This window comes from Leopardus geoffroyi, chromosome B1 (assembly GCF_018350155.1).
Source record: "Leopardus geoffroyi isolate Oge1 chromosome B1, O.geoffroyi_Oge1_pat1.0, whole genome shotgun sequence".
In the NCBI taxonomy this organism is placed as follows: domain Eukaryota; kingdom Metazoa; phylum Chordata; class Mammalia; order Carnivora; family Felidae; genus Leopardus; species Leopardus geoffroyi.
The window spans coordinates 112,674,200-112,699,585 of NC_059327.1; the positions used below are offsets into that span (position 1 = coordinate 112,674,200).

General features: G+C 37.4%; 1 protein-coding gene across 1 annotated transcript in view; it reads right to left on the bottom strand.

The window, feature by feature from the left end:
• Positions 1-4,348: 4,348 nt before the first annotated feature.
• LOC123593820 (glutamyl aminopeptidase) overlaps positions 4,349-25,386 on the bottom strand; it is an 84,963-nt gene continuing 63,925 nt past the window's right edge. The window contains exons 12-20 of the mRNA XM_045470347.1: positions 24,964-25,100; positions 24,779-24,834; positions 17,181-17,331; positions 16,109-16,182; positions 15,899-16,003; positions 15,640-15,810; positions 14,612-14,752; positions 7,679-7,757; positions 4,349-6,280 (exon numbers count right to left, since the gene is read on the bottom strand). Of these exons, the coding sequence (XP_045326303.1) occupies positions 6,128-6,280; positions 7,679-7,757; positions 14,612-14,752; positions 15,640-15,810; positions 15,899-16,003; positions 16,109-16,182; positions 17,181-17,331; positions 24,779-24,834; positions 24,964-25,100 (1,067 nt within the window). The 3' untranslated portion in view covers positions 4,349-6,127. The remainder of the gene's footprint in view (positions 6,281-7,678; positions 7,758-14,611; positions 14,753-15,639; positions 15,811-15,898; positions 16,004-16,108; positions 16,183-17,180; positions 17,332-24,778; positions 24,835-24,963; positions 25,101-25,386) is intronic.

The window sequence follows — 25,386 nt, forward strand, 5'->3', positions numbered from 1 at the left end:
CAAAAGCACTTGGTGGAATGAGCATTGTCAGTATCCATTGCAGAGAATATAGGACTTTCTCATGAGCCAGTACTACTGTTTAGTGAGTTTACTGAAGCTCCAAAAAGGGAAGACAACTTTTTTGGTAAAGCATTATTGAGATATAATTCATATATCATAAAATTCAACCTTGTAAATAGTATTACAATTCAGTGGTTTTCAGTATATTCACAGACTTGGGCATCCATCACTTTATCTAATTCTATTTATTTTAAATTTTTAAGTAGGTTCCACACCCTACGTGGGACTTGGCCCTGAGACTGAGTCCATGCTCTGTCGATGAGCTAGCCAGGTGCCCCACCATTATCTAATTTTGGAACATCCTCATCATCTCAAAACAAACAAACAAACAACAACAACAAAAAAAAACATTACCAATCACTTCCCATGTCCTCCTCCTGAGCCCCTGGCAACTACTTATCTACTTTCTGTCTCTACAGATTTACCTATTTAGGACATTTCATAAAAATAGAATTATACAACATGTGGCGTTTTGTGACTAGCTTCTCTCATTTAGCATAAAGTTTTCAAGTTTCATCCTTGTTAAGGTATATATCATAATACTTCATCCCTCCTTGTGGTATAGTCACACCACCTTTTGTTTATCCATTCGTTATGAATGATTCTGTGAATATTCACGTATCAGTTTTTGTGTGGACATACATCGTCAATGCTCTTGGGGATGTTATTAGTAGTGGAATTGTTGGAACATTTGGTAACTCTATGTTTAACATTTGAGAAATGTTTGATGCTTTCTCAGTGATGCATTCTAATATGCCTATGTATCCCAACACAAAAGGAAAATACACTGCTCCAATTTTTTCCCCTTTATTACAGATATGAATCTGTTTCAAATACTGCCTATCATGATTTTTTCCATGTTCTAAAACTCATCAAGGCTAGAGTGGTCTCTTACAGGGTCAATCCAGTCCACTAGTCTGTGTCAAACAAAGGACCCAGCTTGGAGCTTTTTATATGTGAAGGACAGTGGGCAGAAAAAAGAACACTGGGTAAAATGGAAATACAAACCAAAACAAAATCTGTAGTCCACTTGTATCACTCAGGGCTCAGTTCAGAAAGCAGAAAAAGATTGAATACAAAGAATTAGACACTCATACATCACTAAAAGGGCAGGAGGAATAGAAGTTAGAGGGTCAGTGCTAGGCTTCTGGTTTCAGGGTTGCATATCACCACCTCTCTGACCCAGAGATCAGAAACTGCTAGTATCACCCGGAAGTGAGAAAACTATGAATGTCTCATCAGAGCTTCCCTGCATCACAGCGATGGTAAATACACAGGGACATGGAGTTCAGAAGCTGCCAACTCACATCTACCCCAGAAACTTCTTTCCCCTGCACTCTCTTGGAAACAGCCTCTTCTTTCTTTTCCTTCCAAGTCTCATAGAAGTGTATATCACTGGCAGAACGTAAATCATGCAGAAGCCAGGGAAGTACAATTTTTGGCATCCCAGCTTGGTAATAGAGGGGGATGGGGACGGAAAAGATGATAGAAATGAAGGCACAGTGACAATAGACAATGTCTTTTTCTTCCAGTTGTCTTCTAAATCCATTCCTGAACCTAGGACAACCAGCACCTAAAACAAGGCTTCTCATACAGTAGATATTTTATAAATATTAGTTATTTTTTTAATGTTTTTATTTATTTTTGAGAGAGAGAAACAGAGTATGAGTGGGGGAGGGGCAGAGAGAGAGAGGGAGACACAGAATTAGAAGCAAGCTCCAGGCTCCCAGGTGTCAGCACAGAGCCTGACGTGGGGCTTGAACCCATGAACTGTGAGATCATGACCGGAATCGAAGTTTGATGCTTAACCAACTGAGCCACCCAGGCGCCCCTAAATATTAGTTATTTGAATGAATATATGAATGAATGAATACTTTATTCAGCCTTCTCTTCATCATCAAGCCTTTCCTCTTAATGGTCTTTGAATGTCTGTAGTCTCCTTACCTGTCATTTAAGGTGGCTAAATAATGCCCATAGCATTTATTCGCAAGTTTAATGTTAGGCAGTAATTCTCAACTGGGGAGATTTGGCCTCCTACAGGACATTTGGTCATGTCTAGAGACATGTGGGCTTGGGGGATACACTACTGGCAACTAGAGGATAAAGGCCAGGGATGCTGCTAAACATTTCATGGAGTACAGATCGCCCTCTGCAACAAAGTATTAACAGGCTCAAAAAGGCAATAGTGCTAGTGTTGAGAAACACTGGGTTGGAGTACAGAATAGAGGGGAGAAAGGGGGAAAATAATTGAATGCAAAAGGAGGGAAGAACTAAATATAAGACTGGGGGCCAGCAAACTTTTTTGGTAAGGGACACAGAGGTAACTATTTTAGGCTTTTTGTGGGCCATAAGATCTCTGGTGGCAACCACTCAGCACTGCGGTTGCAACAGGAAAGCAGCCATACTCAATTATGTAAATGAATGCCTGAACTTGTGTTTCAATAAAACTTTAAGGGCACTGACATTTAAACTTCATACAATGTTCACATACCACAAACTATTATTTGTATTTTTCCCAACCATTTAAAAATGTAAAAACTATTTTTAACTGTAAGTCTTACAAAGATGAAAAGGCAGAAGTTTTCTAACCCCTGATAGAGGAAGGACAAGGTGAGAGAACTGGAACAAAAATAACTATGGGAGAGTATCACATTAGTTTAGTGTTTGTACTAGACAGATTAGGCTAGCTTATGCTGAGGTACAGACCTCAACATCTTAATGGTTTACAATAACAAAGGGCATTTCTCACTCACAATGCAAGTGCCCTGTGTGCCGGCTACATTCTGCTCCGTGTTGTTTTCATTCTGGAATTCAGACTAATAGAGGTGCCTTTATCTGGGACATCACTGGATCTAGTGGCAGAAGAGAAATGGAGGAGGTGGGAAACCATGTGCCAGCTTTGGACATTTTTGACTAAAATCAACAAACATCGTTCTTACTCATATTTCAGCCAAAGTAGGTCACACACCCATGCTGGACCATGCTAGAGATAATGAGATCCTCTTTAGGGAGGGGCAGTGACTGTGAACAATAGCATAGTTTGACACACTGCGTCTCCTTAGTGCCTTCAGTTGCTTAGGTTTGGTTATTCTTAAACCCAAGTTTACTGTGTTATGCAAACTAGTGTCTTAAGTGGGGACTAGGAGATACCATAATAATGACAATGAAAGGGTCTAGTGTTTGTTTATCCAGTGATTATTTCCCATACATTCATCCTTTACATGCATTTTTGCATTTAATCCTCACAATAACCCGTTGAGATAGTCATTTTTATCCCCACTTTATAGATGAGGAAACTGAGCAATAGAGAGATTGAAGGTACTTGACTACCAAGTAGCTGAAATTCAAATCCGGAGCACTCCAGTTATAAAGTACATGTTGCTGTTCTAACACTGGGGTTGAGGACAAAGGTTCTGATGATAAATTGCCAAGATTCAAATTCTGGCTGGTGCCAGACACTAATGACTTGAGCAAGTTCTCCAACTTCTCTTAGTGTTTCCGTCTATAACATAGGACATTAACAGTATCTACCTCATGGGGTTTTTATAAATTTAAATATAGAAATTAATGTATGTGGAGTGCTAGTATTTAAAACAGTGCTTGGTTAAAAGAAAAACTTTGCTACTGTTGTTATTAGTAATGTTTTGAAAAGCTCCACTGGTCATTCTATTCCCCTACTTCTGTTCCCTCCTTATTCTCAGTTTCCTTTGAGAATTGTGGCACTAAATTTTTGTTGCCACCTTATGTTTATTTTTCGACTTACACTTTACCAACATGGAGGGTAAACTACAGGAATACCATTGCCATCAACCTAGCTGTATATCTCTGCTTCCCAGGCCTTCTCCATCTATCACTTTTATGTTTATTATTTGAATTCCTAGTTTATATTCATGTGGGTACATAGCAGTGATCTGGGATACAGTAGACTGCCTAGGTCAAAGGTACTAATACCGGCCCTGCCCCTTGCTACATGACCTTGCCGATCATTTCTTCCAGTTAATTTTTTAAAGTTGATGGTTTACTGTGTTTTAATTTTGGAAACAACATACTAATTTTCCTCCCTTGTGAAAATCATGACAAACCAAGCAAGCAGAGTAGTAAATTGTTCTTGGCATAGGTCTATCGGTCGTCAGCCTTTTAAAAACCAGATGCTTATTGGAAGGGCCCAAAGGGCTAGTGGAGTTATTATGACAGAGGTGTACACATTTCTTTTTCATGTGGGGTAAAGAAAGCTAAGCAATTGATTCTCCATTGTGGTGCTTAAAGTGGAAGGACATGGAATAACTTGTAGGCAAGTTGGCATTTCTTTATTTACCATCGCCCTCCAACTTACATTTTTCTTTAAAAAATTATTTATTACATAAAGCAGGAGGATAAACCATTCCACTCCTTATTTGTCCACTTGAAACAATACATAGACTTGAACTGCTGGTTTTGATTATGATTAATCTGAAGTTAGGGTGTTAAGCCTCATGAGGATAGTGGGACTTTCCTGATGATTTATGGTGTTAATGTGTCTTTTCTTCTTTTCTTCTTCTTCAAATATTTTTAAAGTTCTGGTCTGGAAATTTCTTTTTTTTTTTTTAATCTTTTTTCCCCCAGTCCACATTTGAATTTGCCAGTTTAGCTGCGTAGATTGAGAAGCAATAATTATGAAAGAGCAGTAGGAAAGTTTACAAAATTTGGGAGTATTAATGGAGACACATTATTATGTAAGTAAAGTCAAAGCTAAGATTTTCATTGTTCTTATATGCTTGAATTATCATCAGACCAATCTTAAATTATTTTATACTTCTGAAGGTCCCAAATAAATTTAGATTTTCTAGATATAGCAGACTGGAACATAGTCATTTACCTTCTTTTCTGCCTATTGGACTTACATTGTGGGTCCACTAGGCACCAAGTGCCATATTAAACATATTCTTGCCACCGGCTTCTACAAAATTGATGTCTTTAATCAAGTCACGAACATAAATTTGATCGGTGCTATTCTGTATGGATTAGGATCTAAGGGCTTATACATAAAAGTTGTCTGTAAGAAGAAATATCCTCAGATATGCAGAGTCATGCTGGAGACATACATGGGTTTCCTCATTTTCACACTTAGATTGCTAGGTTAGATCAAAGCTAAATTCTAATTCCATTTAGTTTTATGGAATAATCAGCCTTCTCTCTTTCCTGACCAGTTTCCAATTATTTAGCCTTTTTCCTCTAAAATCCATGGAGCAAAGTTAAGCACTATCTTCCCTCTAATTTCATAGCATATTTGAAGGAGCTTTGTAGGGAATGGAACAGGATGACAGAGTACCAAGCATGAAAAAGGCTAGGTTCTTGAATCATATTTGCCTCATGCTAAATTATTTGGGGAACGCTACAGTCATTATTATTCGAGAGTAAAGTGACACTGGAAAACAATATATTTTTTCAAGTTAATCATTCAGATTTATTTTAGAAAGGCAAAGAGAGTTCACTTGTTGATTTTATAGTGAAGGCAAAAGCCATTTATTTGGCTAATTCATGCAATCCTTGAGTAAAATTTAAACCTGGGTTACTTTTTAGGATTTAAAGGAGTAGGACACATGTGAATATAATGATATTAGATATGTGTAATTCTGAATAATAAAATAAAGATTAAGATGGTAATTTTGGTCCCTCAAGTACTGGTATTTAAACTTTAAAAATCAATCAAGAGAGAAGATTAAGTGGTGTTTCTTTGGTACTAAAAATGTAAAGCTAAGACCAAATTGTTCTATTTTCACAGATTTAAGATATAAAGAATGATATTTAAAGACATTAAAATGGCTATTAAATTCTCTTCAGTTTGCAAAGAATCTCCTATGAAGTACACTTAGAAGAAATCCCTGAGTACATTAACTACTCTATTAGTATCTTCCTTCATACACAAAGAAGAACAATTTAAAAGTTTTGCAAGACATATAAACACACTACTTAGCAAAAGCAGTATCTGGGTATAAGACTCCCTCCATGGTGCTTCTAAATTAGGCCACCAAATGTTTAACAGGAAAAACAACAGATTCACAAAATTAAAACATGATATTTGAACACATCAACCATTCTTAGGTAAATCCAAAAACCATTGTCTTATGGTGTTTCTATTTTGTTTTAACCACTCAATATTGTTCTTCACTGTTTCCAGCACTTGCTGCCTAGGTTTTTCTCCTGCTCCAGCTTCTGGATATTTTTTGAAAAAGCTTTCCATCTAGAAAAGAAAGGGAAATAATGAAGAAAGTCATTTTAAGCCCAACTAGTCTTCAAGACTTTTACTTACAAACTGGATTGGTTTCTTTCTTCCCTGGAAATTCATTCTTATTGTATAACACCGAGGTACAGTCTTGGTGCATCGTTTAGATTAAGCCCGTCTCTTACATTAGCAGTCATTACTGGACTTCTGGCACCATGTCAAGTCAAAGGAGGCTCTGCCATATTGGAGAAGGAGAAGCACACTAAATTGCTGGCATGGCCTGCTGTGCTTCTGGGGCTTTCTCTCTTTCCTATGCATTCCCCAGGCATTCCCTGGAAAACCTGGTCTGTGGAATGATGGCTTTCCTTATTAGCCTTTCACTTCAGGAGTCTGGAATATGTTAATATACTCTCAATTCACTTATTAAGGACTTCCAATAACATCTCTTTTAACCTTCGTTCTATTTTTCCTCTTCCTTCCAAAGTCTTTCCCCAAATTCAATTATAGTGTTGTTTGCTACTTACAAAAATGAGAATTCTTTTGTTTCTTTCTAAATTAATTAATTAATTAACTAATTAGTTTTTGAGGTGGGGAAGGTGCAGAGAGAGAGGGAGCAGGCTCTGCACTGGTCCATGAACCATGAGATCATGACCTAAGCCGAAATCAAGAGCTGGACACCCAACTGACTAAGCCACCCAGGTGCCTGAATTTTGTTTCTTAATACACAGAATATTATCATTCCAACATATAATATGCAGATACTGAAAATTCATATGATCTCTATTTGTCCAACATTAATAAATGTTTTTCCTTCTGGGAACTGAGATAATTTGAAACCTAAAAAGTCTTTAAATTCCAAAACTATAAAGGGGTGCCTGGGTGGCTCAGTCAGTGAAGTGTTGGACTTCAGCTCAGGTCATGATCTCATGGTTTGTGGGTTCAAGCCCCATGTTGGGCTCTGTGCTGACAGCCTGGAGCCTGCTTCAGGTTCTGTGTCTCCCTCTCTCTCTGGCCCTCCCCCACTCACACACATTCTCTCCCTCTCTAAAAAATAAATAAACATTTAAAAAAATTTAATTCCAAAACTATGAATTTTAAGAGGAATCAAATCTTGACCATCTTATTCCAGGCTACATTTACCGGGGGACACATACTATCCAAGCTTTGGTAAGCCAAAAGGTAGCCTTCTAAGCCTCCCAAGGCCTCAGCTTTCTCCACTTTTAAACTTTGTTTCTTGATTATTTGAATGTTTTTCAGTTTAGGAAAAAATAGGTACACATTTAATTAGATATAAGAATTATTTCTTTCTCCCTGTCTTCTGCCACCCGAATAGAGAAAATGCCATTTCTGTTTGAAACAAAGAAAACAGTTAAATTCTTTCTTCCTGGACAAGTCCAGAGGGATTTATGTTCATACCTGCCAGAGCTGCAGTTCGGTGTTGAATGGTTCTGCTATGGTGACAATTCTGCCAAGGTTTCTGTCATTGAGTGTATATCTAAAGAGAAGTTTAAGGAAGTAAAAGGGAATATAAGTGCCTAGAACTTTAACTCATTTCTCTAGATGTAGACATCTGCTTTTGATTTGTGTGTGTGTGTGTGTGCGTGTGTGTGTGTTAAAGTAATTTGCAGAGTAAGTAAAACATAGAAACACATTTAATTTAATATTTCTATTCAGGAAACATTCTTAGTAAATCCTTCACTTTTTTTGTAGACAGATCCACAACACTATCCCGGATGTGGTAGACTGCTTGCTGTATTCCCCAAATCTGTTCTTCTTTCCTGCACTGTGAGAACCCAGATAGAGATTACATTTGTCAGCCTCCCTCATAGCGAGGTGCAGATGGGTGGCTCAGTTCGTATCAGTGGAACATGAGCCGAAGCGGTATCTTCAACCACTGCCTCCTGGCTTCGGTAAAGGAAAATCGCTTGCCTTGGACTTCTTTTTCTCCCCTCCCTCCAACCTTCAACCACACCAATCGGATAAGGTCCTATGTCTCATAGAGTAGAACTACTTCAACAACTTAGAATGCTCACTTCAGCAGACTAACGTGAGTGAGAAATAATTACGCATATCCTTTAAGCTGCTGCATGTCTGTATTTTCGATACAGCAGGGTAGCTCTAGTCACCTTGATTCTGACAAATACTCCGTGCATCTTCCCGCAGGTGCAGAAATTTGAATATAAGCTATTCATTCTTCTTTCAAAAAGCTCTATTAGCTACTTGCATACCATATTGGTCTATATTAGCCTATATGATCTATATTAGACTAAGCAAAGACACTTACAGCTAAGTGCAAAGATAGGATTTTAGAGATGATACTCGATTCCTTTCCCTTTTGCACTTTTTCTCTTAAAGAGCAAGGATCAGAAATTTCCTTACAGACCGTAATATGAATAATTATGATACAGGTAAAAATCTCATCACAACTAGTCACAGTGTAAGAAAAACAACCACAAGAATTATGTATTAACTTTGAACCACTGGAATGCCAGAGAAGAATAAAAGAAAATATATCACTATATAGAGAGGTAAACAAATGGTAGGAGAAATTCTACACTTAAAAATTATCACATAACAGAAGCAGAAACCATGGAGATAAAAACTAAGATTATTACACACATCTTAAAAATTGTTTATACTAAAATTCAACCTCATAAAATTAAGTCAAAATTTGTTGTTTTGATGTGAAAAGAGCAAATATTTTCACTATGTAAATATTTCACTATACAGTTCTTCACTATACAAATACATTTCACTATATAAATTGATAAAAGGGAGAAATATACCAACGTGAAATTATCAAGGAAATGAATCCACAGTTTGCAGAAGAAACATAAAGACAAAATATGCCAATGGGAAAAAACATGAAATATTCTAATAACTAACCATTGTCAGTGTACCAGGTCCAGTGCCACCAGACCATCAGATCTTCCTTTTCCTTGCACTTATTTTCTTATATAGTTTTGATTCCTTGGTCTACCATTTTCAACAACATTTTTTTTTCCTAAGCCCTAAACTCCCTTATAGTTTAATAATTTGTTTCCAGCAGAAATCCAGTTTTGGAGAAAATCAACTGCCCATTTCCTCTGTGTTTGCACCAGGTGGCTAATCTGTCAAGGACAGTCACCCACCTTTCTTCATAATGTTTCACTAAAAATTCATGAATATCAATCTTAAATGGACCCTCCACATTGACAGTCCTCCTACATTACCCTGGTCAATTCATTCTCTTTATCCTTGAATTACTTTTTTCAAGTGTTGTCACTCTCTTCCAACCTCCAGACATTCTCCTGCTTTCCTCCCTCTCCAACAAAGACGACCTTGTCTTCTAATCCACAGAGAAAATATATAGTAACTCCTACATCTTTTAGTTTGCAAATATACAAAGATACCTAGTTTTCTTCTATCATCTGTGCATTGGCTCCGACTTCTCTTCACTTAAAAACTTTATTTTTGAAAGAATCTTTTCTGGGGGCGCCTGGGTGGCTCAGTCAGTTAAGCGTCCGACTTCGGCTCAGGTCATGATCTCGCGGTCCGTGAGTTCGAGCCCCACGTCGGGCTCTGTGCTGACAGCTCAGAGCCTGGAGCCTGTTTCAGATTCTGTGTCTCCCTCTCTCTCTGGCCCTCCCCTGTTCATGCTCTGTCTCTCTCTGTCTCAAAAATAAATAAACGTTAGAAAAAAATTTTAAAGAATCTTTTCTGTACTACATGTTAAAGCTCTCATTCTTCACTGGGTCTTTCTCATCAGCTTTAAAATATATTAAACATATTAAAATGATCTTCCACATAAATAAAGAAAACACTCCTGTTCCTTGATCTGGCATCTCTCTCTTAATATATTTTTTCTCACCTTGACATCCAGAGTTAACTTATTTTTTTAAAGAATTTATTGTTATTTTTGATAAATTTTTTAATGTCTATTTATTTTTGAGAGACAGAGAGAGACAGAGTGTGAATGGGGGAGGGGCAGAGAGAGAGGGAGACACAGAATCTGAAGCAGGCTCCAGCTTCCGAGTTATCAGCACAGAGCCCGATGCAAGGTTTGAACCTGTGAACTGTGAGATCATGACTTGAGCCAAAGTCAGACGCTTAACTGACTAGGCCACCCAGGCGCCCCCCAGAGTCAAACTTTTCAGAGTCCTCTACATTTCTTGTCTTCATTTTTTCACCACTGACTGTTTTATTAACTTGCTTCAATTTAGGTTCTGCCCCCATCACTCCACTAAGAAACTAGATCTCTAGAGTTACTAATAGCTCTTATGCCAGTAAATATAATGGGCATTTTTTGACCTTGGATTTACTTTAAACTTAAATATTTAAGCATTTGACAAGGGACTATAACTTCCTTGAAACCATCTCTACTTCAACATCTCAAAAGAGACTCACAGGCATCATAAATAGCAAACTGAAGCCATTGTTCTCCTTCTACAAGCCTTATGTTTTCTAGAAATCTAGGCACTATCCTTGTCTCCTCACGACGGTCCTGTTTCTAATTCACCAAGTTCTAAATGTTGTTCCTATCTCTTCATCTCCATCATTACATCCATCGTCCAATCTGCCACTATCTTTTGCTGGGACTGTTCTAGTAGCTCTCTGACTGCTTCTCTCAAATCCACTCTGGCCCCTATCTAGGTCTGTGACTTACTACCAGAGCTTTCTTTTTAAAGTAAAATCAATCATTTCACTTTCTTACTTAAAACCCTTTAGTGGCTTATCATTGCTCTTATAACAACAGCCCAAATACTAACCTGACCCTGCAAAGGTTGGCCATTATCTTTTTACTTTTCTGATAGTAGGCATTCAGCCAAGAGTGCTTCACCTCCTGTTCACATAAGTCACTCCCACTTTTCCTTTAGAATTCAGCTCAATTGTCACTTCCTTGGGGAAGCCCTTAAAGTCCAACTTCTCCTGACTTGGTCAGTTTCCCTTTTACATTCTTTCAGTGTACATAGAACCTCTTCTATTTGTAGTTATTACAGGTTTAAGTATACATGTATTAGTGTGGTTCTTTAATTAATATTGGACTCCATCACCAGATTCTCAGCTCCATGAGGACAGAGAACCAGGTTTGTTTCTACTGTCATATCTTCAATGCCAGGCACAGTGCCTAGCACATAATGGATGTTACACAATATTTACTGGGTGAAAGAATTATATTTAAAATGAGATATCAGTTTTTATATACTCAATTAGCAAGGATAGGAGTAATTTTTTTTTCTGGGTGACAGTTCTGCCACATTCATCACAAAGTTTGGAACAATTTTATGATCCAACATATGGAGATTGGCCAAATAAACTAAGATGTATCTACACATTGAAATATGACTGAGCATTAGAAATAACATTGAAGAAGCATACTTAAAGACATGAAAAGACATCCATGATATAGGATGATGCAGGGGAAACAGCAGGTTATAAAATCATATGTATAATATGATTCCTTTTATATAAATAAACAGCCATAGGAAAATATCTCAAGGAAACAGTGGTGTGACTCTAAGAGTTATTTCTAAATGGTAGAATTATGAGTAATTTTTGCATCCTTATTTTTGCTTATCTGTATTTTGTGCAATAAAATACATACTCATTTTATAATAAGAAAATGGGGATTTAAAAAAGGAGAATCACACACAAAAATAAAAATGATAAAAATAAAAAAGGAGAATCACACTAAGTTGCTGTAATGATATTCTATAGATTCAAAGAAAGTCTGTTAATTAGAGGTAAGAACACAATTTTTCTCAGTGACTTTCTATAACTTCTATAATATTCCTCTTCTGCTTTGTTCTTAGTGACTATAAATTAAAGAATATTTTGGGGAACTAGCAATGGAGAGATTGAGTAAAGACTGAAACTACTTGTATAAATACTAAAAATGTCAGAACAAAATATGTTTATACCAGTAAACCAACATCACATAGCCTGTAGCATTTAAAGGGAAATATGCTGTATATTTATCCTATTAATTACTTTTAAAACTAAAATAAAGATTTATCTTAAATATTTTAAAAATAATATTATGTAACAATCCTCTTCTTGGATTTAATATTTACATAAGTTTTATCATATAATCCAAAAGAAATTATTTCATGCTCATAAAACTTTTGATTAAATTCTAATTAATTTTTTTGTTTGAGGCAGTCTTTAAATAGTTACAATTATGTCTCTACTGACTTGATTTTCATCCATAGTCATAAATTAAAATCAAACTCTAACACACCACACTACTGACTTACTAAGTTCATTCCCCTTCACAGTTTCATCTAAGACCTTACTGGGATAAACAAAATCAAAGAATAATTGCTGAAGTATCCTGGGAACTTTTTGGTTAAGTCTCAAACTAGAAAGGGCATTAGTGATGTGGCCATCAGTTGTCATAAAAGTCATATGACAAACCCTTTATAAAAAAGCAGCTTATTTATTTTAGGATGACAATAAGTTGTTCAGGATCCTAGGCAGGAAAACCACTCATTCGAATTCTGGAAAATATTCAAGTTTGAACATATTTGTATATAGCTTGCTCATTTTTGTTTAATTTATCCTATCCAATTTTAGTGGGAAAATTCTATTTATTCAAACTAACCATAATTAATATTGGGCGTTATTTTTGTGTTCACCATGTGATTGTAATATAATTTTATGTTTGAGTCTATGTGAAATAATGCCTCATGAGAATTAGATCATTAGACTATGAAGAAATTTTAAAAGCCCTGGGCAAGGGTTTTGGAAGTAGCACTGGAAATAGTTTATCATTTTTTTTTAATTTCAGGATTAGGTCTGATTTACTTTAGGACCAGACGGTTATGACTTTTATGACAAAGTAACACCTGTCTTTTTCTAGTTCTTAATTATTAAGAGGAATGACAGTGAACTAATTTTTTAAATGAAATATGCATTATTTGAAATCAATCACACTAGAACTATTCAAATAGGCCTTGAGAAGTATTATATTTAATAAACAATAAGGGAATGGCCACTTTATTATGCAAAATGGAACATTATTTATTTTTTTATAATAATTCAAAAGTAAGCACTCTTTATCTGCATAGGTTTCTTGCAGCAAATGCCAAAAAAAAAAAAAATGACTTACGGTCTTTTTGATTAAAACAAAAAACTCAGTACATGTCACTAGGCATATAGTAAGCAAATGGAAGGTACCAGCTTGCATAATATGAAGTGTTATCTCCAGATAACAACATGTTCCCAATAGGTAGATTTATTAATTCCATCATGCCTTTCATTGAAATGGTTATACACAGATGGACAGGCATCACACACATACACACACACACACACACACACACACGCACACGCACACGCACACACACCAGTCAAACTTCATAGAGATGGAGCAGTTTCATTCAATAATTACAAGAACAGAAAGGGGAAAAATTCATCACAAATAGGCAAAAGCAATGTAGGGTATTGGGGCTGAAACATACAGATACAATCTGGATCTCAGAAGGATAAGAAATGTGAATGAACCTAATGGCAGTCTGATGAATGATGGGGTAAAAAAGAAAACAGAAAATTTTCTTCATAGTTAGTATCTCTGATAAGTCATTGTCAGCTAGGTAGTGCTGATGGGAAAACAGGAGAGATTAGGAGAGGATAACGGCCTATTTCCCACCGAGGGGATTGCACACAGTAAAGGTCTTTTGGTCAATGTTTGCACATTTATTTGGGATCTATTTTTTAATGGGAGTAAGCATTAAATTTAGAAGATTAGCACCAAGAATGGCAACATTTCTTCTACATGGGGCTGAAGAAATAAATTTGGGAAAGCATCCCTTTAGTTTGACTTGTTCTCTTGTCCTTTCTATTTCCCATCTTATGATTGCTATTGCCTGGGAAATATAGGTCCCTTTTTAAGAAGTTTTCAAAATACCTAAAGTTTAATTATCTGGTCAGGGGGGATAAAAATTATCATCCATATAAGCTCAGTAAGATATAGAGCTACAATGTGAACCTAGGTCCAGAAGTTCTCACTTCGTTTTCATTAAATATTAATCGAGAATAAATATGTGTCTGCAATTATACTAAGTGCTAACACAACAGGGAGATTTATATTAACTTATTTTAACCAAACTAAAAATAATGCAATTTAGGCATCTCTCCAGATTTCAGAACTCTGTAGATCAGTTAAAACAATAACTTCCAGAAAAGGAATTAGGCCTAAAATTAACTAGTATATTGCTTCCTTAGGAGGAAACTACCATGATTCTTTACTTCTAATGATATGCCATTCCAGATATTGTATAGATGTCAGAGAAAGTACAGCAAAAAGAAACAGAATATGTAGATGATATCAAACAAAGAGAGCAACAGACCATTAGCTGATTATCCCACCTGTTGACTAGATAGTCCCAGTTGAGTTGAATCCAATTCCAGGCCATGGTCTTCCCATAGCTGTTATATGAGATATATCGGATGACTGTAAACACATCCTGAGTTTTAATAAGATTTGGGTCCTTGAGAAAATCCAAATATCTAAGAAAATCCAAAGAGAAAAACAATTCAAATTTTAGCTATTAACTTTTAAAAATTAACTGCATTTATTGAATAAAAGCACTTCACCCACTTATTATCCCACTGGGGAAAAAAAAAAAAAGGGAGCCCGTAAATTAAGGGAAAGTATTTATACTTTTATTTTCTAGAGGATAATAGTCACATCTTATTTGTTCTTCCTTAGATTGTAGGAAACAACCTTTTAACGTAACCTATATGTTTAGATTAATTACCTATAATTATAGTATAATGCAAATAAGTCCAAGATAAATTAAGTGACCAAATCAATAGATTTTTTATTAACTTTATGCCATGGCTGTACCTAGAGGGCATACCTTGACATACTCTAGACCAGTGAACTTCCAGAAACTGCACTTTAGTGGTGGTCCTGAATTTTTGTGTAACTTATCTTTTATCCTCTAATTCATAAGAGTCTTAGTAAGGCATGTAAGCACTTGCTAATTTTCTCATCAGATAGAACAATGCCATCAAAATAATGGATCAATATCATGTTTTATGGACTGGCAAAACGATCAAGTTCTTGATAGACTATTTTAGGGCAGCGAGAAGGAGAATTGGCATCTACTTTGAGATAAGATGGTGATTGAGGATGGCAGAATAGAAAGAGAAACACCCCAGGTCCTGGATGAAAATATTGAACCACTGCTCACAACTAGAAACTGCCTACTTCCAGCATGTTTTCATGTGAGGTTACACTTCTTTATTCCACTCTTGCATGGATATTTTGTTTCTTGCTGGGAAAATATGTTTTAATAGATGTTCTTGGAAATGTATCTTACTTTAATTAGCATCTTAAAGTGACACATAAGCCATCAAATGCCATTCATATAAGTGAAGAAAAAAGTTACCTGGACAGAAGAGTAACATTCTTCACTGATGCTAATCCATACAGTAGTTTTTCTTTTTCCTGAGCTAATGAAGTTTTCTGGTATTGATCAAGAGTATAGTTCCATGAAGTCTCATTACCAGAGTTCTGCATTCCATACCGATATACCAGAAGCCTGAGGTTTACAGGAAGCCTAGAAAAAGAAACAGTGTTTCAGAGGTTTAAAGTCTTCATTTCTAAGTTTGAAGCCCTCTAGAAATGAACACATGCTGGACAGTCACCTTACAGTCCCACTCAGCCACTGCTGAAATAATTGGGTAGCATTGTCCAAAGCTTCTCGATCTCCCATCTTGCATGCAAGCCCTAATACGGAAGCACGTAGTAACCTTAAAAAACAAACACACACAAAGCTGGGGCCTTGAGCACTTTTTAACATGTTTTAACATACACTGACAAATATTAAGTGAAAATTTAAAAATGTAAGAAATAACCTTGTAAGGTGGTCTCCGACATCATTCCATCCCAGAAAATCTGCAATGGGCTTCACTTGACTCTGGAAGTATTCCTGAAATAAAAGCACCATGTACAGTGAGTAAGAATTTACTGTTTATCAAGTTTCTTAATAATTATAATATAAAGCCCCTGTTGTAATCTTTCATACTAGTCCAGAGAACTTCGGGTCTCTCGTTAGGGAAGGGAAGTATTCAGTTCTATCACATTGCAAATTTGCTTCAGTCCTGAAGATAAGAACATCCTTGGTGATTCTCTAATGTTTTGTAAAACGTTGGGTAAGCCCCTTTTAAGCTCTACTTTTTAGTTAACATTTGTGATAAGCAGAGTAACACCTGACCTACCTACTGCACTAAGAAGATTAATCAAGTATTGATGACATTAAAATAGTGATAACTAATGTATGTATATTGCTTTTGGATTTACAAAGGGTTTTTATTTTATATGGTCTGCACTATCCCATTGCCATGGACAGTGAAGTGCTGACGTTCCTATTGTACGAAGGAAATGAAGATTCACAAATATTAAAACATTTGTCCAAGTTATTGCATTTAGTAAGTGGAAGAGCTACAGATTTGAATCCAGAATTTCCTTAAAATCGCAAGTGACCTGGCAAAGTGTGTCAGAAATCACAAAACAAAGTAATCAGAATAACTAGCCCATCATAAACTCTCAACATGGAAATAACAGCAGTAAGAATAAGGAAATATAATGTTATATTTTGGTAAGAATAAATTCATTTTAACTTTGACAAGTCCATTAAAAATAAGATCTAGTTAGTATCTTGTCTATTTTAACTAAAATATTAATTCTTATATTCTTTCCAACACTAAAATATATCATTATGTGGTATACTGAACCAGAAATACGGACATACTTCAAGTTGGAAAAAAACAGAGATAGCATCTCTTTGGTTTGACTAGTCATGTCATTGTACTTTCCTTTCATTTCACTTGGCAGGTCAATGTGCTTTGGAAGCTCCTTCTCTCAGAAATCTCCCTACTCTTCTAATTGCTACACATTTACTTTCATAAGATCTATCATTAACAGCACCTCAATCACAGGGTAAAGCTCTTTATCATCTTCAAACATGCTAATGATATAGGTTACGGCTGAAATTGCTCTCTGCCATGGTAAAAAATCTTCTTCCATTCTGAGATACTTGGTCAAGTTTAGAGCCATCTTATAATCTAGAAGTTGAGCTCTAAGGAAGAGAAAAAAAAAACAGTTAATTTAAAACCATAGACTAGTACTCATTTGACTGAAAGTACTCATACGGAAATCACGGAATTCAACATTAATGAGAATCCTTCTATTAAATGATTAAGAAAATGGATTTATTTTGTGGGGGGGGGGGCAAGTCAAAGAGGTTTGTTCACATGATGCATTAGTGCTTTCATACTTTCAGTAGTAAAGTGGAAGACAGAATATTAAAAAGTACATTTGAAAAATTGCTAAGGTAAAATTTTGGATAAAAGCCATTTAGCTATGGCTAATATTGATGGATAGACATAAGCTGATTGTAATATACATATGTATATGTATATGTATAAATATGTATATGTATAAATATATCTTATGGAAATTACATTTGATGTGAAGAAGCATGAATGACAACACTCATGAATTATGAATACTTAAAACATTCCAATTTAACTTATATTACCCATTAAAACATCTTTTTCATATACTTCCAAGTAATACCAATAAATATAGATTTTGTTCTTCCACAAAATCTGAAGTTTCTATTGACATTTCAAAGTTTAAAGAACCCAATTTCTTCCTCCTTAAAAGGGATTCTAGAGCCTTTTGAAATACTGTTCTCAGAAATCTGTTATGCCTCACATTTTAGACTAGGTTTTAAAAAAGAACCTTAGATGGGAATCCTGCCTTTTCAAATTACATTTTGAAAGTTTAAGTTAAATAATAAATGTTAAATTATTGAATTAGTAATATTGATGTGTTGGCTATTATGTTTGAAATTATTTTGTGAATGAATAAGACAGTAAATATATCTTGATTTCTTCCCAAGAGTTTGATTACAGGATGTACTAATATTGGACAGATAGAGAAGAATACAAATCTTTGATATCATTTGACTTACATAATGAGATATGATACACAGCTTGTTTTCAGTTCAGAGAGTTGATTTCCCCTATTTTCTTAGTTCCTGATCTTATTTAGAAGGAATTATATTTTGAAGCATTCAACCTCCCTTAATAATAGTATAAATAATATGGAGAAATGGTGTGTTTTATTCAGAATGTTGGTTAAGTAAAAAAAAAATGTAGAATTTTGTGTTGATACTTGAAACTTGAGAATTTTCTAATTTTAATGATTCTCTATTTTCCCTGGTGGATAGAGCAACAACCATGTCCAGTGGGTGATTTTTTAAGGTGGTTATGAAGAATAGTTGTTGCTCTGAGGATCAATTTAGCGAAGAGAATGATGAAAGTTTAGGAAGGATGACACATTGTTTGGTCAGAAGCCAAGTGGTCTGTATATTTCAGATAGTTGAAGATTGGAAGGAATGAGTCTTGGTTACTAAGGCCAGAAGAATTGGCTAATTAGGTAGCATAAGTAGAAGTAAGAAGGGAATACTATGTATTCAAATGTTGAAAATCAATATCCTATCCCATTGCTTTATATTTTCCAACATGCTTGATAGCTACGCAACAGTTCCATTTTGGTATCACTTGTTTTCTTTAAGTCTGAGTCATATGGTCAGAACGCTGGACTGGGAGTGAGTTTTTGCTGATTATTATAGGGATGACATTTTGAGAAATTAGCTGATGCACCTTTCTTTTTCCACAAATTATGTTACTCCACAGCTCCTACTGGTATTTGATAACTCCAGAGGAAGAGCAGCATCATTTAACGTTTATTTATTTTTGAGAGACAGAGACAGAGTGTGAGCGGGGGTAGGGCAGAGGGGGACACAGAATCCAAAGCAGGCTCCAGGCTCTGAGCTGTCAGCACAGAGTCTGACACAGGGCTTGAACTCATGAGCCCCGAGATCATGACCTCAGCTGAAGTCGGACTCTTAACCTAGGCGCCCTGAAGAGCAGTATCATTTAGAACTATGATTCTCAAATTTGAGCATACATCAGCAACACCTGGAAAGTTCATTCAATCACATACTCCTGATTTAGCAGGGGTTCTGATTTGGCAGGTTTGGAGTAGAGCCTAAGAATCTGAATTTCTCACAAGCTCCTAGGTAGTATTGATACTGCTGGGACCACATGTGAAGACCTGCTTTTGAGAACAAAGTCATTTCTAGTGCCCTTCTCAAATCCCCTTACAGTCCTGTGTTGGCTCACAGCTGCCACCTTCTTCAGAGAACAGCCCTTGGCCAAATACAGCCATCCTACCTAAAAGGTTATGCAATCCCCGCCCCTGGCTGTTAATTTTAGGATTCAGGAATAAAATAAGCCAACCTGTTTTCCTCAAGTTGGACCCACTCTTCAGCACAATTCATAGCTTTCTAGTGGAATCTGGCAAAGCTCGACTCCATCTGAGACCATATTATGGCTTAGCTTTTTATCCCTGTCCCATTCTGTTTCTCATATTCCCTATCTCATGAGAGTTCTCTCTCAATAAACTACACATACATTAACCCACATTTCATACTCTATTTCTAGAAAGGGAACTCAACCTAGGATACCATTCTTATGCAACTTTGAGTCTCAAATTCCATTAGTTAAATCCATAGACATACAACATTTCTGAAAGCCAGATGTGGTTAAGAATTTTCTTTATTCAAAAATCATCCAGGGGCACCTGGGTGACTCAGTCAGTTGAATGTTCGATTCTTGATTTCGGCTCAGGTCATGATCTCGTTCATGAGATGGAGCCATGCGTTGGGATTTGCACTGAAAGTGTGGAGCCTGCTTGGGATTCTCTCTCTCTCCCTCTCCCTCTGCCCCTCCTCTGCTCACATTCTCTCTCTCTCTCTCAAAATCAATAAACATTAAAAAAAAATCTTCCATCAATCTAGCAGAAGCCTAGCTTGATGGACTTAAACTGTCCTATAATCCAGAGAAGAGGGAAGCTAAAACTTAAAGTTTCCACCAAACTCAATGGCCAAGAGGACAAGCAGGTCTAATGAGAGAATTCTTGCTCTCCTATCTTTGGCTAGGGCAGCCAGGAAGTTTGGGGAATCCTGTAACAAAGGGTTTGTTTTTGCTTCCCTGGATGTGACCTGGAAAGACAGCATAATCCTCAGAGAAGCTGAGGTAAGCATAGTGTCTTGCCAAACATTACTCTTTACTGGGACATTAGAAACAGTTCAGAGAGGTGCCTGGGTGGAAGGAACTGACCTCATGTGCTGATGTTCCCCCGCAAAGCCTTGGGTGGTGTGGAGAATTTCAAAAGTTCCCATGTGTCTGATCTCTCAGGGTTCACTTGCCAATTAAATTCTAATTTCTGGCATAAAACAGTCTCTTTGCAAACAAATAGATCCTTTTTGGAGTCTTAGTTGATTACTTCTCCTTCTTTAAAAGGGAGTCCATGGGCGGCGTTGGGGTGGGGGGAGATTGGGAGGGTGAGGTTGCTTATCCAGGTCTGTGTTGTGCTCTGGTCACCTCTCAAACACCTATAAAATGGTAAAACTAGTGACCTAGAGATCTGTAACCTGGCATAGCTGATGTTCACTTGGCTGTCTTTATTTGTTAACCTGCTCCTCACTTTGGATGTCATAGGAGCCACTGCTCTGTAAAGCCTGGGCTGAAATTCTGTCCACATCATTAGCTTAGGTGGCCCTTTAAGTCATCCTTTCTGCCCTTCTTTCTTCACCTAGAGACCCCTGCTCCCACCCACTGGCTTGCTAGCCAGTACTCTCTGCTTTCCCTTATGTTACTCTTCACCCCTCTCCTGGCTGTAGCACAGAGTGGGCCACAGAGCACAATATAAGCTACTGAAAAGGAAAAACCTACGGTAACAGGTGGACAAAAAAAAAAAAAAAAAAAAAAAAAAAAAAAAGGATTCTTTCTGTCTCAGTTTTGGCAAGGCCCCTTGCCTCACCCCCCTTGGCCTAAATCCCAAAGTAAGATTCAGGCCCACCAAATTGGAACTAACATGGTCAGGATAGATTTTTGTGATTCTTAGCTGATAACCCACCACTAGCCTATTACAGGCATTGGAGAGGCTAGGGGGAGAGAGACATTTTAAAAGAAGCCTTTAGGGGGCCACCTGGGTGGCTCAGTCGATTAAGCATCCAACTTCAGCTCCGGTCATGATCTCATGGAGTGTGGGTTTGAGCCCTGCGTCGGGCTCTGTGCTGACAGCTCAGAGCCTGGAGCCTGCTACGGATTCTGTGTCTCCCTCTCTCTCTGTCCCACCCCCACCCACACTCTGTCTCTTTCTCTCTCTCTCTCTCTCTCTCAAAAATAAATAAATATTAAAAAAAATTTTAACAAAAATAAAAGAGGGCTTTTGGGAGCACTGTCAGTGTCCTGTGAATGCTCTCCTTCCACAGGGGAAACAGGGATACAAGAGGCTTTTTCCCTTATGTCAAGCTTAGGAAAAGAGGCTTTAATGAGATCACTTGACAAGTTTTACCTGTGTAACCCGGAGTTTGGAGGCACAGTGGCCTGGTGTCTGATACCCCAAGAAATCTAAAGAATAAGAGACTACGGTTGACTACTGCTCTGAACTCACAGTGAAGAGATAAGACTGCATGGAGTGGCCCATCCTTCCAGACTATGTTGGGGGAAAAGATACATGAATACTTCCTGTGGAGCAGAGGTGGTTCTGAGGTTTTCACTTGCTCACCTCAAGGAACTGCAGGAGAAAGACTCTTAGCAATAAAAATGGGTGTGGATGGCAAACACCCGAAGAAAACAGCACACAAGGAAAAGAGTCAGTATTCAACATCTACGAAGTTCAGACGGCACCAAATGTGGACAGTAGGTCAGGCTCTTTCTTCCCTTCACCTTCTCTCCCTTCTGGCTCTCCTTGCCTTAGGTCTGGAGGAAGCAGAGGCAGCCCAGTAAGGGGGGGAGAAGTAGAAGTTCCATGCCTAACAATGGGGAGGACATCAAGCACCTTGTTCCTGCTGCAGGTAGCCGGCCTACAACCTGCCTGAGTTGGGGGCAGGGAGGAACTTTAAAGGAAGTTGGTAACTTTGATGGTTTTACTGGACTGGCCATCTCCTCAAACTGAACCAGTCTGGGGGACTTGAAGCGTTGCAAGAATTTTTATTCCTTGTCTTAGACAAATGTACCCATCTGGATATTCATCCAGGGCAGTAAGAGTACTGGCTCCTCAAATTTGGGGACAGGGGAATCAAGAATGCATTTATTTTTAGATGTGCTCTTTTAGTCCTGCTTATGAAACATGATAGTTACATTTCTCTTTGAACAACCGAGCGGAACTGCATGAATTCTTATCCTACCCCAGGCACTTACCTGTGTAACTCCTTTTTTCCCCCTAAAGCTTCAGAGTGATCTGAATGTGCTGTGTGTGAATGTGATGTGTTTCTGCTTTTTTCTCCCGAAAGCTTCAGAGTGATCTGAATGTGCTGTGTGTGAATGTGATGTGTTTCTGCTTTTTTCTCCCGAAAGCTTCAGAGTGATCTGTACCTGGCTGCAGTCAACACTAGTGGACTCTGTTTCCCTGAGTCTTGTTTTCCTCATGTGTTACAGAAAGAAATTGGGTGATAGCTCAATAGCCCAGGTGGTAGCTCAGGTATTTTCCAGATGGGTTGCTGTGTGACTCTACATACTTTTTGGTTTTCAGATGTGTTTCACTTTCTTCCTTTCCTTATCTTTTCAAAATTTTACGGGGCTGTGGCCGAGGAGCTGAGCAAATGCGAGAAAGTCTTTCAATTCCATGAGTTATTTGCTTTATACACAGTTCCCCAGAGAGAGCTGTTCAAGAGGCTTTCACTTCTTAAAGCAAAAAGAACTGTCTGCCTTGTGTTGTGATGGGAATTAAACCATAAAGAAAGATAGTGCCATTCTGTGTAATTTCTAACAGCCAAGAAGATGCCAAGCTTTGGAAAAGGTCATGATGCATTCAGAGGAGAGTTTCCCCCAAAAAGAATTCTTAATGGTTCTATTATGTTTTAAAATATTATCTTCCTTTACCACTTAATTTCCGAGGCCTGTGCAGTGTCTGGGACAGTCAAGCGGTACACTTTAATTAAGTACTTGCTACAGGCCAGACATCGTTTGGGGCGCTTTATGCACATTATTTCATTTACAAGTCTCACCAGGTCACCTCCATTCTACTCAAGAGTCAGAGAGAGGTTAAGAAATTTACTTAAGGTTATACAGAACCAAGATTTTAATCTGGTTCCCCAGCTCCTTTTTTTAGCCCTACTCATTCCCTCCTTTAAAACTGTCGAGAAGGTTGGGGCGCCTGGGTGGCGCAGACGGTTAAGCGTCCGACTTCAGCCAGGTCACGATCTCGCGGTCGTGAGTTCGAGCCCTGCGTCAGGCTCTGGGCTGATGGCTCAGAGCCTGGAGCCTGCTTCCGATTCTGTGTCTCTCTCTCTCTCTCTCTCTGCCCCTCCCCCGTTCATGCTCTGTCTCTCTCTGTCCCAAAAATAAATAAACGTTGAAAAAAAAATTAAAAAAAAAAAAAAAACTGTCGAGAAGGTTTTCTGACTTCCAGTGTATTATCGAGGAAGATTGTGTAAAATAGTTCTCTCATTCCTTTAGTGCTGGCATACTATCCCTCAGGTATGCATTCAGCTCATATTTAATGAGCTTCTGCCATGGGCCAGTCACAGGAGCTGGGAATAAAATACACCGGGAACATGATCTGGGCTCCTCTACCCTCACTAACTTACAGTTTGGTAGCTTGGTAGGTGAGATGGACAATTAATAAGAAATGACCATATCATATCGTGGTGAAATACAGAGTCCGCAAAAGGGACACCCAACCCAGACAAAGGGGCCAGTGAAGGCTTTTTTATGTCTAGGATGAGGCCACTACAAAGCCACGAAACCAGTGGCTGTGTCCCTAGCTCCTGCAAGTATCAGAAATTCAACAAATACCAGTTGAATTCGTGGTGTTAGGCTACTTGAAAACAAAACAAACAAAACAAAAAAAACCCTCAAAGGTACTGTGGTTACTACTCCTCCATTTCCCTAATATATGTTGATGATTTTTTTTCTAAGCGTAGGTTACGTTCAAGCCATGGGAAAAGAAAAAAAAAAAAGTCAAATTTCTTAAACGGTACCTTAGTTCTGATCAATCCTAGAGCACCATGTTTCATTCTTTTTACCTTGATTACTTCAACAAGATTTGACAACTCTGGCCATAAAATGATACAATGGGCTTAGTTAGGCTCATAGAACTAAGTTAATGAAATACATTGTCATTTTATTATATCAAATTATGCAAGTGCACTTTTGAGCATTTGCAAATGTCACTCCTAATTAGCTCAAGGGCTCTGGTATAGTCAAACCCTACTCAAAGGTGAGTTTTTGTGGGTCTGATAAGAGCTAATATCAGTATTTGGGCTATGAGGCTTATATGGGTTTTTAAAAAGAGAGTTAAGGAAAACAGTAAAGTTATAAATAGTGGCTTTGGATATTTTAAGCTATAACTAATACTTGAACATTGTTGCAACTCATTAAGAAAAGAGATTTGGGATACAATCCATAGTATTTTAAATAGTCTAAACTCATTCCAAAATTCACCTTGCCAAGGCAAAAGCATCATCGATAAGACTTGCGCGGTCAGCAGAAGAAAACCCCTGGGAAGAAGAAGAAAATGAGGTAAGAAGCACAATTTCTAAAACAAAGAATGTTGAAAAAATTAATATCATTCAAGCTGTTGTTCTTAGAACAAAAATAAAACAATTCACAACCACCGCTACTCTTACCTTGTGGTTGAAGGAAAGATTGGTAGCTATCCATTCCCAAGTTGGTACTTCATAATTTACACGATAAAACCCAATATGATCTGGGTTTATTTTGAGAAAAACATTTCCAGCAGGATTAGAAGAGTTCAAAGTGATTCCTGTGGTAGTAAATAAACACTAATGAGAAACATGTTTGCATATACTGTAAACACAGAGAAATTAGGCCCAGAGGGTCAGAAGAAGAGAAAAGAAATATCAGCTCAAGGAGTCAAGCTTGATTTGGATCCAAAGCCCCAAAGCCTAATTCTTATTTAGTTGCCTAATTTTAGAATGTCACTGTAGTACGTGAGCTGAAAAAGAATAACGTATGTAAATAAGCGTCCTGTGATTTGTGACTTATACTTCTTACTGGTAGTAGCTTGCCAAAAGAGTGAAATAATTCTG